Genomic DNA, 14,468 nt, shown 5'->3' with positions numbered 1-14,468 from the left:
GTGCGGTGAAACGTGTGGCTAAAAAGCTAAAACTGGCTGCGGAGAAATAGAAGTGGGGTTAAAAATGGAATACTTGGTGCCAATGATAGATATATTTTGAGAATGCCATCTGGGTCTCATGGTACTATGATATTATTTAATTAGAACCCGATAAAATTAGGTAAAAAATGAATGCCAACAATTATATGGATAGCTAATAAATATAATTTCACCATATTCTGTAGATATCCCAAAGTGTTAATTATAACAGGAGCAGTTAAATTCTTTGGCTATGAAAGCATAGCAATTTTTAATAGATGTATCACCTGGTAACCTTGGGCATTATTAAATATACGGGGACTGAAAAACACAGTAGAAGCAATGGAAAAGTCTGGCCAGACTGTGTAATTTTTTTTAGAACTTCGGAGAAATCTATTAACCATTTCTTCGATAGACCAATTTGATTAGGAAGTAGGACAAGCTGTTCTTTCATTACTTACCAAAACCAAACTGCACTTTGTATCAATTATTTGGCTGTCTGCAGCACATAGATTAGAATAAAGGGCATTCTTGGTGTTTGTGAATGTTGCGGACTGCTGATTAGCAATTAAAGTCCTGAATGAAGGAAATTAGACTAAAATTGAATGGGAATGAGAAAGTCTTAATTCTGTGATGCAGATGTTAGAAACAGATTGTCTTGAGCAGCCCATTCAATACAGTGACATTGTACATGGCCAGGGAGTATTCACTTCCCAGGTAAAACTCAAGTCGAATGCCTCTGAGATGCTTTCCTCTCCCATGCCTTGTGATGTGGCTGTATGGGTATTAATTTAGTGAAATATCCTGTCTGCCAGGTGTGGGAACTAGCTGATTTTATTGTAATACCAGATCATTACTTAATTCATATGCAACAGAGAACAGCACATGGAAAGCATTATAAATCTATTTACAATGTGGCTGGTCTGATGATAACATTGTATTAAATTCCCAGGTGAGGCAATTTAAGCAATTGCTTTGCCATGTGCACGCCATGGAAATTAAATTCTCATATACGCTTTAGTAATAAACCAACTTCATTGTTATGTTTTTGCTTATGGTGGGCTTTAGAATCCTCATTCTGGTTATGTATACTCTGTTTCACATACAGAATCATACAAGATACAGGACCACAGATCACAGGTTTTAATTAGTTTAAGCTAAGTTAATTCATTTTGTCTCTAATTTAGCAGTGCCTGTCCATGAACACATTCAGCTCAGTTGGGAAATGTTAAGGCTTGGGTCAAGTAGATAGATTATTTCAAACCAAATTTCCAGACAGACCTGAACAAGTGTATCTATTTGAACTTGGCTTTAAGAAAATCAGCCAATCAGTATGCAAAAGTCCTATCCATATATGACGTGAAAAACTGACGATCTCTTTGAATCTGAAATTCTTGCTTTTATAACCACAGACTCACTTTTGTCATGGGTTTAAAATGGCCATTAAAACTTTGTGCATCTCACTTCTTAGAGTTAAGTCACAAACAATGGTTAATTTGGTGTATTTTTGTCTAAATACATTCTGTAGATTTTCTGACCAACTGTATTTAGTCTACTATCTAAGTCAGAAGGAATAAGCTTTACATAAGCATACAACTAAAACTGTAATGTTCTTGTATTTAACACTCTTTGTGTGTGCACACCTGTGTGTGGTTGTGTGTGAGAAAGAGAGAGGGAGAGAGAGAGAGAGAGAGGAAGAGAGAGAGAGAAATATTGGCAGTTGAAGCTTTTCCACCCTTATGGTATAGACCAGAAACTGAAGTAGATTACAAACTGCACAGAGCTTCTGTCTTCTCCAGAGCCACATATAAAGCACCAGTAGACAGTGGGAACTGACAACTAAGACTAAAAATGTTGACAATTTCTTGATTTGCCTGGTTAGCTTATGTATAGAAGTCATTAACTATTTATAAAATGCATTATGAATTGGGTTCCTTCAAACTGTAGCTGAATGTGTGACATTTCCAGCTCAAATTCTCATGCTTGCATTTGGCTAAAGTACAGATTTTATATTGTTGATAATAAAGTAAAAAATATTTTAGTTAGGTTTATCAAGATACAGCAGAAATTTTAGTTTCCTTAACTTTGACTCCTCTAAATTAAAGTGTTATATAGATACTTAGATGTATAGCATGAGGTTTTTTAAAATTCCGTAAAAGGTAGCAGAATGTATTGATGTTTTGAAGGAAAATTATGCCTAAAATAAGCAGTCTGTCATTCAGAGGACTTTTGCCTTTTTTTTTTTTTTTTTTTTTTTTGGTTTTCAATTAGTTTAGTGATGGTCTTGCTGGCTAAATTATGGCTGATACAATCTGTTTACTGAAAATTTTAAACCTTAAGAAATTATGAGAATATAACCAATGTTGGCATTCAAATATGATTTCTAATATAACACAGTCGTGATTTATTTTATTTTTATAAGACAAAACTTAAGTGAAAAGAGTTCTGTTTCAGCATTGTTGTGCCATTTCCAAGGGGGTAACTATTTCTGATATTTGAAATGAGTTGTCTTTTTCTTTCTTTAAGTCAATCCTGTCAGAGAACACTTTGTTAAACTCAGCATATCATTTGCTTAATTACATCCAGAAAAGCCATCCAAATGACCAGTTTTTACCATCCCAGTGGTAAAGAATGACATTGATAGGGACCACCCCTCAACTGCAGATAATCCTTAGGTCTCCTCTTGCTAAGCATGCATGCTCTTAATTGCTGGTTTTCAAAAGCAGTACATTCTGCAGTACAATCTAACCAAAAGATTAGACATTTAGGGATACACATTTGTAATTTTCTTCCTCTTTTGAAGTATACTAAATCAAAATAAGAATATAATGTAATTGAACAATCTTTGCCAATTTGTTGGTATTTTGTTGAAAAAAGGGAAAAACAAAAACAATCTCCATATGATATTCTTGCATACTGTGGAATGTTTTAGTCCCCCATAGTGATGAAATGAATAATTAAAAAAGCAGCTCTGATACCACAGCCTGTTTAAAGGTTCTCATTTCCTTTAATGCCATAAAATACTTTTGCTTAGCTAGAGTGAAACTACTATATAATGGGGATCTCCAAATGGGCAAAAGAAAGCCTTGGCTTGGTCTAAATGTTGTATTAAGGCCATGAAGTAGATCATCCTTGTAATTAGCATTTTAAAATGCAGTTCTGCATGAAGTCAATAGAAATAACTAATTAATACTAGTTTCAGTAAATACAGTAAGGAAAGCAATGTTAATATGCTGCTTGTGGTGATGAAACGTCAGGGGGATTTGTTCATAGATGAATAAGTTGGGGCATCCTAAATTTTCAGGAGACTGATATAGATGACTTACAGACCTCAGTTAATGGCAACTTCTCTAATTTGTCCTTCTCTCCACAACATTGTGGTAGTTTTATTTACCTCCTTACAGATTTATTGAGTGTGCAAAGATGTATGTTTGTGGTGGGCTTGGGGTAGAGACTCAGGGCAGGAAGGGGATGCCACCATCTCCTTGATACTGCAACGTTTTGCAATTTGTCTGCTGTTTTTTTCTGTGTCTTTCCATAGGGTAATGGCATAGGAGGTGATTTTTTTAACAGGCCCCCTAGATTCTAGTCTCAGTTTGACTATAACTACTTTTAGAATTCCATGAAACTTTTTTCCCTAAAAATGGGGGTTATAGATTTTTTTCTTTTATTTATACTTCATTAAGCCTTTTTTAATTGGGCTCTGCTAGAACTGTAAGTCCCCAGTCTTCAATGGTATGTAATGAACTAAATTCTCTCTCAAGTGCCATTCTTGGAACAATTGAGAAAAAATCCTCTGGTTGTTCTTGTCTAACTTCCTTTTAAATTCCAACATGATATGATTTCATGTCTACAGTGTTATGGTCTCTATGTGGCCACGCAGTGTTAATTTAAAAACATAATTGAAATCTTACTGTTGACTTCTGCTCATGGATAGTTGATAATCCTTTTAAACTACAATACTTTTCAGATCACAGTTGAACAGGTAAGAAATTTATGTCCCCGAAGTGTAGACTCAAGTGAGAAAGAGATGACTCTATTTTTCAGTTGACCATTTTTGCTTAGCTCAGAAGCAGAAAGCTTACAAACTAACTTGTAAATCTGAATTTGGGTCTGAAATAGTGAAGGTGCTCCAGGACCTGAGGACCACATATAGTTTCACAACTAATTTTCAGAGTCATTTAGCTTTTCCAAATTGTGTATCCGTTTAGATAATTCATTAATTGCTTGCTGAAGTCCCTCCAACTTTACAAGTGAGGGTAGATCTCTTGTAAAACAAAGTTTCAGTGTGTGAAACATTGACTCAGCCCACTTGTCTTTATTACTGGGATTGTGAAAGGTTGACTCATAGCTTACTAGCCTTTATTTACTAGGACTGAAAATTTTTAATTTGCTTTACCAGACAGACACACATAACGCACGCGTGCGCGCGTGCACACGCACAAACACACACACACACACACACACACACACACACACACTCCTTTTCCTTAAGCCATAATTTATAGAGAAGTGGAAATATTTAAATTATATTGTTTGGATAGGGGATGGGTTTTAAATTCCTTCTCTTTCTGATTAGTAGCATCACAGTAATGAAAGAAATATAGATGTGCTAGTCCAGGCATTCCAGAATAGAACTGGAGATATAATTATTATCCTAGAATTAGAATTTTTAAAGCCCTAAATTGTACAGTCCATTTCCTGCTACAGTATACTGTTTTTTTAATTACAATCTGAGGTTTATAAATATTCAGCTATTTAGCTGCATTTCTTTCAGTTTAGTGGTTTTATTTGAATGCTGATGTACAGAATAATATACAAGTTCTAACCCATTTGTGAATATTAATAGACTACGTGCACAATGCAGTTTTCTTTCATTATTGACATTTTTAAAAACTTCTCATTTACATTAAACTGTTCAAGTTCAGGAACTTTATGGAACTTTGGTTTGCAGATTTTCACCAATAGGTTTCCATTAGGGGGCTCTCGAGGTTTGAGATGATCAGCCTTGATACCATAACGCTTCGAAGCCTTTACTTTCTAACGTTCATCTCGCTCTTTCCCTTTTTGTTTTGTTTTATAGAAAAGGTCACGGATCGCCTACAGTGACGAAGTACGGAATGAGCTCCTAGGGGATGATGGGAATTCCTCAGAGAACCAGGTAGAATGCTAATCAGGAAGGCCCGGTGGGTGGCTGGAGGGTGAAGGAGGTCACAGGCACACTGGGCTCTCAAGCTGCTCCTTAACAGTATTAGCAGCAACTCATGTGGAAGCGATACTGTTTAATGCAAAGCTGGAGTCTTAATCAACTTCAAAATGTTTCTTGGAGATCTTACATTTAACCCTTTACCTTGTGATCACTGTCTGCTATCTTTTAAAAAAATCTTTTCTTCTCTTTTCTTTATTATTTAGTACTTAAGGAATAACTTGAAACACACTGTTTGCAGACAAAGCCAAGGTCTTCACCTCAAACACATGTAAAAGGAATAAAAAAGTACATAATACAGCTTTGATAATAATGCAGTATAATTAAATCAACACTTGCAGCAAAACAAATGAAAGTAAGCTTTCAAAATTCAGCAGCGCAGCTCAGTCTCCTATTGTGTAGCTTCTTAAAAATACATTCACCAAAATGCAAATTCTAAGTACCAGTGCCAACTTGGATACCCAGATAATGGTAATATTATCTTGCTTCTGTCAAATCATAGTAATAATAATAATAATAGGATAAGTCCTTTTTGCAGTTTAAGATCTGCATAGGCAATAAGTAAGATAGTTTCTTCTTAAAAGGGCCTTGCAACTTGGCTGTCAGTTCTCATTGGATCACATTCTAGTGTCATGAGTCTAATTAATGTTCTACTTCTTTCTTTGAGTTAATACTGCAGACTTCATAATTTTATATCGATAATATATGACTTTTTAAAAATGTTTCAAAACTTGAGTGTAGAGATGATTCAAAGAATGTAAAGATGATTTAGAGACTGAATGATGACAGGAAACTTCACAAGCGAGACTTGAATGTGCTTATTAATGTTACTTTGGCAAGTATTCTAAAGCTCTCGACTCTGCCTAAATAAAACTGAACACAAATCATTCACTGAAGAAACCAAAATTTTAATATGATAGTTAAACAACATGTCAATACACAACTGTATTTACCATTTCAAATAGATTATATTTGCTAATACAATATCACCATATATGCTGATACTATATTCCTATCTACTGTAATGTTAATATTACAAACAGGGATGTTGCTTTATAAGGAAGCCCCCCACTCCCCCCGCCCCCTGCCACACCCAACCAGAAAAACAGAAGAATCACTGAGCTGATGGTGTTTGTTTTGGTGAAGTTCTCGGCTCCTCCACTATTTGGATGTATCATCTTGAGTTCAGACATGTAAACACATTCAGATTTGACTTGGGATTTCAGCTTCTCTGATTGAAATGTGAGAATAGCTAAAAGGAAAAAAATAGCACATCAAACATGAAAGGGTGATGTGATGAAGGGGTTTTACTCATAATAGATTAAATAATGTGAGGATGAGAGAAAAATATTTTCCTTTTTTTAAAGTGAGATTTGTATTGCTTATACCTCTTGAATGAATGAATGGTAACTTTCCTCCTAGCCACTGCAAAAAAGCATTATCTTTTTTGCAAAAAAAAAAAAAAAAAAAAAAGTGAATGCATATTTCCTGTGTCAGTTCTTTAAAAAGCTATAGATCTTTCCCTCATTTGAAACTACTGCCTAATGTCGAGGAAATAGAAAGCAAGGGGGTGTTCCTGTCTAGCTTAGACTCCTTCATTGTAATGGATGTTGTAGTTCTGTGACAGGAATCCCTTTTTTAAAGCATGTTCACTTCTCCTAATGGACATTTTATGTGCCTAAAATATTTGCCTTGCGTACATATAAGTATGATTTTTATGCCTAAAGAAAAATATTCCACAAAAATCTGAGTTAATATTTTCTGGATTTTGCAAATTATATTTCTGTCACCTTAAAGTGATTATGCAGAGATTTCCCCTAGACTTGTATAAATCAAACTTACAAATTCTGAAAGTGCTTGGAGAACCTGGAGTTTAGTTGTAAGGAGCTGTCACTTTAATAAATAGAGTATGATAAGTTATAAGAATATGTAACTGATAGATTATTACTTATGTGAACTTTTCAGTCTAAGATTTGAATGAGGCTTGAAAGTTCAAAGAGACCATGCTTTTTGGATATTTTGTGGCAACTCCAGCAAAATTTCTATTTCATAATGAAATCATTAAATTTTGTTTTGTGGCTCTTCATCATAATACAGAAATTAGACTCTCTCAAAGCACATCATTAACCAGGTATAGTCACTTGAAAATAACTTTATTCTGCATCAGTTTTCATTTAGACTGAGTAATCACAACAGAAACTTTTTCTTTGAAGAAAAAATATTTTAAATTAGTACTTCATATTAATTTTGTAGCTCAGAAACTAAGAAAATAGTTTTTTCTAGGTGGGATACCCTTTAATTTATGTAAAAAATATTTTCTGTTTAGACATGTTTACGTTTAATTGTTGACAAATTGATTTTCAGAACTTCATGTATTTATGGTAAACTAATATACAGGTAAAATTTGGAGATAAACAAAGTGATCAATATTTGTTTAATTGAAATTATCTGTCATTTTAAAATATATAAATCAGACAACAAAATAAGAAATGATAGCAATGATTACAAATAGGGGAAGGAAATACTGACTAGTTATTTTCAGTGCATCATACACATACACCCTACATAGTGACTTCTCTGTAAAGATTTGGACAAATATGAATGCAGAAGCAAATATTTCTCATTCTGGCTATTTGTAGTATAGGGTTTTAGGCACCAAAAACCTGACTGTTTAAGCATATAATCTTCCAATTAACTATAAATTATGTTAATTTACTCTTCAGTATATAAACATTTCTGCCATCATTGGAAATGCCAACATTTCAGACATTTAAGAAATTTTCATATGTATCTTTAAAGTACCTCATACAATGCACATTTCATTTATTTCCAGATTTATTGCTCATATTAGTTCATTTCTGATCCACACTTATTTCATGCAATCAAATATAGCTCATTTTGGTTTATAAGAAAGGAACAGAATCATCTACTGTGCACATTTAAAGTATTGTTGGGTTCTCAGCTTTCCAAGGGCTTCTGTCTTAAGCATTATCATTCTGTTCTTTTAAAATATCCTGTTTGCCATCTAATACAACATTTGATTTCTCTATGAGTTGAGTTCTTGAATGTATTGATGCTACATTTAGAGGGAAACTTTAAATGCTTCTTAACTTGATTTCCTTTCATAAGAATCTGTCCCAAAAAAGGACAAAAAAACAATTTATAGAATGAAATCATAAAGCCTTTCATAGTGGAGTGTGATAATGGGGCAAATAAAATGTTCCAAGTACTAGTTTTGAACTTAGTAGTCTCACAGTTACTATATGTAAAATTATATTGGTTGATGATTTTGAGTAAATCCGACACAGAAGATTCAAAAAATATATAAAGAGTAGGACAGCTCTAAACATGAGGAAATTTTTGTGGTAAAGCAATATTTAGCAGATAATGATTGCTTAATTTTTTAATAGATGGTTCTCTTAAGTTCCGATTTGGGCTTGCTGTGCATAAAGTGTGTCAAACTTCAGCTACAGACCAGGGGGTGAAGTCGGTCAATTTAATTCCCAAGATCTAAAGAAGGTCGGTATCATTTCATATAGCCCTGGCAGAGCAGATCATTACCAGGCACAAATCTGTTCGTTACGTGCTGAGGGTTTATAGCAAAATAAATAGACTGTCATCATAAGTTCAGAAAATTGTGTGTTCGACCCACGATAATGTGTAAAGGGCGTTTAATAGAGTTCAGCATTTATTCGTTATCTGTATGCGGACAGAGACGGCAGTCGTGTTATCAGCTTTAAAAAAAAAATTCGGTAGTTCTGGGGGTCACGTGATGCAACACACACACACACACACACACACACACACACACACACAGGCCCGCGCATGAACCCTCGCATGCTCTGCAGTGCAGGTTTGATTTTAGTCACAGCAGAAGGCTTAACCACAAGAGATTCCACTGGTTCAAACCAGCGTAAACCAGATTTTTTCAGCCCACAAAGGAACAGATTACCTCTTGTATCAAATTCTGCATTGGAGGTAAAAAAATCTTTGTTTCAAAAAGATGTTGATTATCATAACTCAACATTGTGGTATTGCACACTTTCATGTCGCCTATGATGGAGCTAGTAGCTCGATAAAATACGAAATCAGTACTTAGGGTCTAGTCTTCGCATTCGTTGTTAATTTTCAAAAATAGACCATCTTTTGTTTACTTGAATGCATAACTCTCCGCCTAACTGAAAAAAAGATTTGAAAAAAAAAAAAACAAAAAACCCTCCCATTACCTAGCTTAGCTACAAATCCGGTGTGGAGCTTGAATGCAGCCATGCAGCACAAACAAGATAGAACGTTTTTTGTTTGGAACCTATTGAAAAAACAAATGGGTAGCATTTTTAAACACTCATTGATTATGGCAGGGTGGCATGCCCCAAATGGTCTCTATTGCTGAGGAGTAGTTTTAAACTTTGGCCCTTTAAGTATCATAGTCAACTAAAGAATGGTGCCCTAGAAAGAAAAGAAGGCTATGCGATCAATTCCCAGATCGTCTCTTTCTGAGAATTAATGTTGGCCTTTTTCTCCCATGATGTTCAAGTAGCAAAGAAAAAGATTCCAATATGTGATAGGCCAGGTGTCTTAGTTTAAAATTTTCCTCCTTCTGCGGAAGAATTTTAACTTTCCATGTCAGTTGATGGTATGCTTTCCTGGTACACAGTGGATAGCTGCTAAGAGAAAGAGTGTATTTAAAAATAAGGACAACTCCTGGTCTGTTTTGAAAGTATGATAGTAAAAGTGTCATTATTTTTAAATACACAATGAGACATTCCATAGTAAATCCTGTACCCGCTTCATAAAGTGTTATAACAATTTTGAAATTTCATTCTTTTGTACTTGAAATACTTTTCCTATAGCAAATGAAATAACAGAATAAGCTGGAATGTATGCTGCCTGCCTGGATTTCTAGACAAAAACAGCATTAAGCATTGAATTCCAGGCTACAGTAAACATGATACTTTTAGAGAGACTTATAGTGAGCAATTCATAGCACATTTCTCCCAAAGCAATAGTTTAATTTATTGGCCTGCAGTGTCAAGTGTTATAACAGATGTTACAGATATTTGGATGTTTAAAAATTATCAGTTATATACCTGAATTGCTGAGAATGCAAATTTCAGACCTAGAATGTGGTTTATAGTCTGTTACAACATGGGTATCAATTTCTGTTCATTTCAGAAACTGTGATAGTCATCTCAACTATACAGTGATATTTGTGGTTTAGAATAGCATCAAACACACACACACACATACACAAACACCCACCCCTGGAAGGAGGGAGTCATGTAATTATGTTTTTTTCAAGCTTTTACAAAGTTAAGTAAAATTTTATCTGTTACATTTAAGGTAATAGAAAAATGGCACATATAGGAGAATTAAAATGTTATCACAGGAGAATTTCCTAATGGGCATGGTTTTTGATTAGACTTTAGTGAAACAGACTACAGTATCAATGAAGACACACTTACAAATGAAGTAAGAGAGTTCCTTGCTTTAAGATGGCCCAGTTTACAGGATGAAGACAATTGAAAAATGAAGAAAGAAAGAACTAAAATGAAAGCCTGCCATTTGATTCCAGTAGTCTCTTAAGCAAAATGAAAATCTAAAAATCGACTCTGATATAGACAGTAGTTCTAGGGATAGTGGAATATTTTCTGATGCCACATCCTAAATAAGTATTATCAGTACAGGCATACTTTATTCTCAATTAAAATAATTTTACCTCCAAATGCAATCCTATTACTAGAGTGAATTCACATATGACGTTCACCCACATCATAGTTTGTTGTTTTAGGTACTTACTGGAACCAAAGCATGAGCTATTAATCATTTTCATTTGTTGGTAAAATCTGAAATCACTTGTCAAGATTCCAAATAGAGAAACATCCTGAAAACTTGTATATACAAAACCTCTTCAGTGGTACATTCTTAGAAGAGAGGAACAGTAAACTTGTTTTCTTTCTTTATAATATAGACTTCTATGAAGTCGTTCCCCTTTATTTCATGATGGTGTCTTAGATGTGCTTTAAAAGAGAATTTCACACTATTCTCTTTGTTTAATGTGACAGTGTGAGAAAGTGATCTTTATTCGTTCAAAAAACTCTGCATGTAGTCTATGTTTAGGTTCTTTTAATGTGTTTGTCTGTGATTTTTAAATGCTAAACATGTAAACAGATAAATTGTCAATGTTAATTCTGTACCCTGTCACACAACTGATCTTTCTTTCCTGCCATTTCTTTCCTTTTTATCTTTTTTTTGTGCATTCATGTTGCAGTTGATAAAATTACGTGAAGAGGTGAGTACTTCCTAGCTTCCCTTTTTTTTCTTTAATTCTACTTTTCCTTATAAAATTGATTTTCAAATCTGAAGTGGATCTTTGTATTCATTTTTCCTGGGCAATCTACATATAGCAACACTATTGACTTTGTTGTTCAAAAATCTTCTCTGTTAACTGTCTTCTAAAAATCTACTATATCCTAATTGTGCTTATTACAAAGATCATTGTTCATTATAGACATTGGGGAAAACTTAATATTTTAAAGGACAAAAAAAAAAAAAGGAGGACTAACAAAGGAATATATTTATACTAAGTATGGTTTTACTGTAGGCTCCAACCTCAAGTTTGCTTTATTTATTAACTTCTCAGAGAAGTTAATATGATTTAATTTTTTTCTGATATTCTGATTTACTTTACTGAATGTTATTTTTAGATAAACTCCTTTCCCTTACCCAAAATTCTTAGGTTAATCTGGTATCCTTTTGGGGAAACACACATTATAAATGCTCTACTTGTCTGTGTATAGATACCTAAGACTAGTTAGAGCTCACGTCATTGTTAAACACTTTCCTCTTTTAGGAAACAGCACCCAAGTGAGTTCTCATTTTTCTGAGTTTCCAAGTTGGTTTCATAATGCAACCCCAGACTATTTTGTGGACTAGCAAATATTTTCAGCAATGTTAATTTTATCCTCATATCATGAAGAGTACTAAATGATTCTGTTTATTTTTTGGTGTTTATTTTTTCAATTATGCTCAAACTATCAAATATGCTTTGGTATTCTTTTTCAAAGGTAGTTTTTTTTTTATTTAATTAGGTTGAGTTTTGTTATTTTTCTATTAGGACATAAAATAATGGACCATTTTGCCATTTAGAAATTGCCTGATTCCTTATAATAATCAGTGTACTTTGAATTATTTTCAAGTTTAGATTGACTGTATTGATTGGGGTTTTCCCAGAAATTGTTTATATTGGTAAGTCATCATGCTCTGGGTGGTAAAGATATTAACTTAGAAGCTTGTAGATACTAGTTTGCAACAGCTCTTCTGATTTAAGTTGCCTTAATGTTGTCCTCTCTTAGTAAAAGTAATGATGATATACAAACTGAAGGGGAAAAATACACCCCAAAATACACCCTCACACTCACCAACTTTCTTGTGTTTTTTATCTTTTCTACATAAAAGGTGATGTAATAGTAAAAGAATATAATTAACTGTTACGTAGATTATTATTTTTCTGCAAGATAGCATATCTATTTGTATATATTTGCATATTCTCATGTTTAGGTAAAGAGTCTGACTTTTCGAATGATAATGGAACTACCAGGAGACTTGAAAGCCTCCATATGAAGAAACTACACATAGCTCTTGTCCCCAAATTTAAGCAACAAATATGATTAATGAACTCTCGTGTCTTATTGCAAGCAGCATTTTTGCGAGAGGATTTATTTCTGTTAAAATTCAATGCTGTGCAATTACAAATCTTAATTCCTGAAGCTAAAAATATCAGCTCTGCATTTCTCTTAAAATAGATTATTGGTGGTGCCTTCTTTTGTTGTCCCTGCAGCAGCAGTTTGATCAGCCATGGTGTGGAGTTCATGTTTCAGAAACTGTATTCAGTAATAAAATTATAATCAGGAGAATTAGATCATTCAAATAGCAGCATAATATGCTCTGAAATATTATTCTACATATTCTTTGATATGGATGTAGCATTGACATTTATAGACTAGACTGTGGTGATGATGACACTGAATTGGCATATACTTTGCTCAGAAGTGATTGTCTCCCAGTCAGGATTCTAATAGTACAGTGAATGTTACCCCAGATTTCTTACTTGCACCTATGCTAAGAAGACAGGCACCCATCTGCTACAAAATGCAATGTTTTGTTATGTTTGGAAGCAAAGTATGCCCTATCCCTTCCTTGTGATGCTCTTTTCGGGCTCCTTTCTGGAAACGGGGCATGCTTACAGGCAGAGTTGTAGCGCAGAGGGAGCGGATCTGGCGTTGGCTGTGCCGAGCTATTTGAATCCTGCATCTCCAGCTCTCCACTTTGCACAGCTCCTCACACAAGTTGAGCTCCGTCTGAAGCTCCTGCACAGCTTCACTTACCTGCTTTGAAAAGGGCTAAGAAGTGGGTGAGAGAATGAGTTTGGGATGGAGTGTGGGGGCAAGTTGAAAGCATCACCTGCCACTGTAGTGTATTTCCTTTCATTTACAGCGACCAGGGCAATGTACAACTAAGGGAACAATGTAAATAGCACAGCTGTTATAAGAACTTGATTTTAGTTTGACTTACGTGAAGAGGTTCCAAAACACAAAGTGAGATCCTGTGGGAAGGCAGCTGGTAAACTGATAGCCCTCTCGTGTACAGATTTACTCTGATAAAATTGAACCCTCCCCAAGAAGAGTTACTCCCATGATTTAGAAATATACATTTCTTAAAAGTTCTTTGAGAAATTCTGCTCCCAGGATGGTATAAAATCCCAAAACACATTCTACATTTAAATGCTTTTTTTCCTACATTATATATTGGCATACAAGTAAGAATGTCCGTTCCAATATTGACTAATGGTTTTTTAATCTATAGTAGCTACATGTTTTCTCTTGACTTAGGATTTCATCTAATATGAAAACCAACAGAAAAAGTCCTCTTCTCGTAGTTTGGATTAAAATGCAAACTTAAACCCGCTTTCACAGATCTGATGAATACCATTTTTAGAGAATCACCAGTTTGAAGTTAAGTCCTTTGTTAAGGTAGAAAACAATATTCAGAGAAGAAAAGGGCAATTCTTACTCCTAGAACCTGCATGTAGGGAGAACTAGGAGTTAGAAAACTATTTTTGACAAGCTTTGGAAGTGTTTAATTTTGTTTAAAAATAGTCGTCACTGCCAAACACATAGAGCTCCCTTGCTCTTCTTTTTCTCAATTACAGCCTTCAGTGACTTGCTATTTCATGATGTAAGAAGCT

General features: G+C 34.4%; 1 protein-coding gene across 11 annotated transcripts in view; it reads left to right on the top strand.

Moving 5' to 3' along the window:
* Positions 1 to 14,468, top strand: part of VTI1A (vesicle transport through interaction with t-SNAREs 1A) — a 349,120-nt gene that overhangs the window by 62,629 nt on the left and 272,023 nt on the right. For 7 of the 11 annotated variants that reach the window (XM_079137537.1, XM_079137542.1, XM_079137536.1 and 4 more), the window contains exons 4-5: positions 5,102 to 5,179; positions 11,493 to 11,513. In XM_079137537.1, the coding sequence (XP_078993663.1) occupies positions 5,102 to 5,179; positions 11,493 to 11,513 (99 nt within the window). The remainder of the gene's footprint in view (positions 1 to 5,101; positions 5,180 to 11,492; positions 11,514 to 14,468) is intronic. The other 4 variants (XM_079137538.1, XM_079137534.1, XM_079137535.1 and 1 more) reach the window with 1 other exon arrangement.

Source organism: Sciurus vulgaris (genome assembly GCF_902686455.1).
Source record: "Sciurus vulgaris genome assembly, chromosome: 4".
Classification (NCBI taxonomy): domain Eukaryota; kingdom Metazoa; phylum Chordata; class Mammalia; order Rodentia; family Sciuridae; genus Sciurus; species Sciurus vulgaris.
This window is presented reverse-complemented; position numbering and strand designations above follow the sequence as displayed.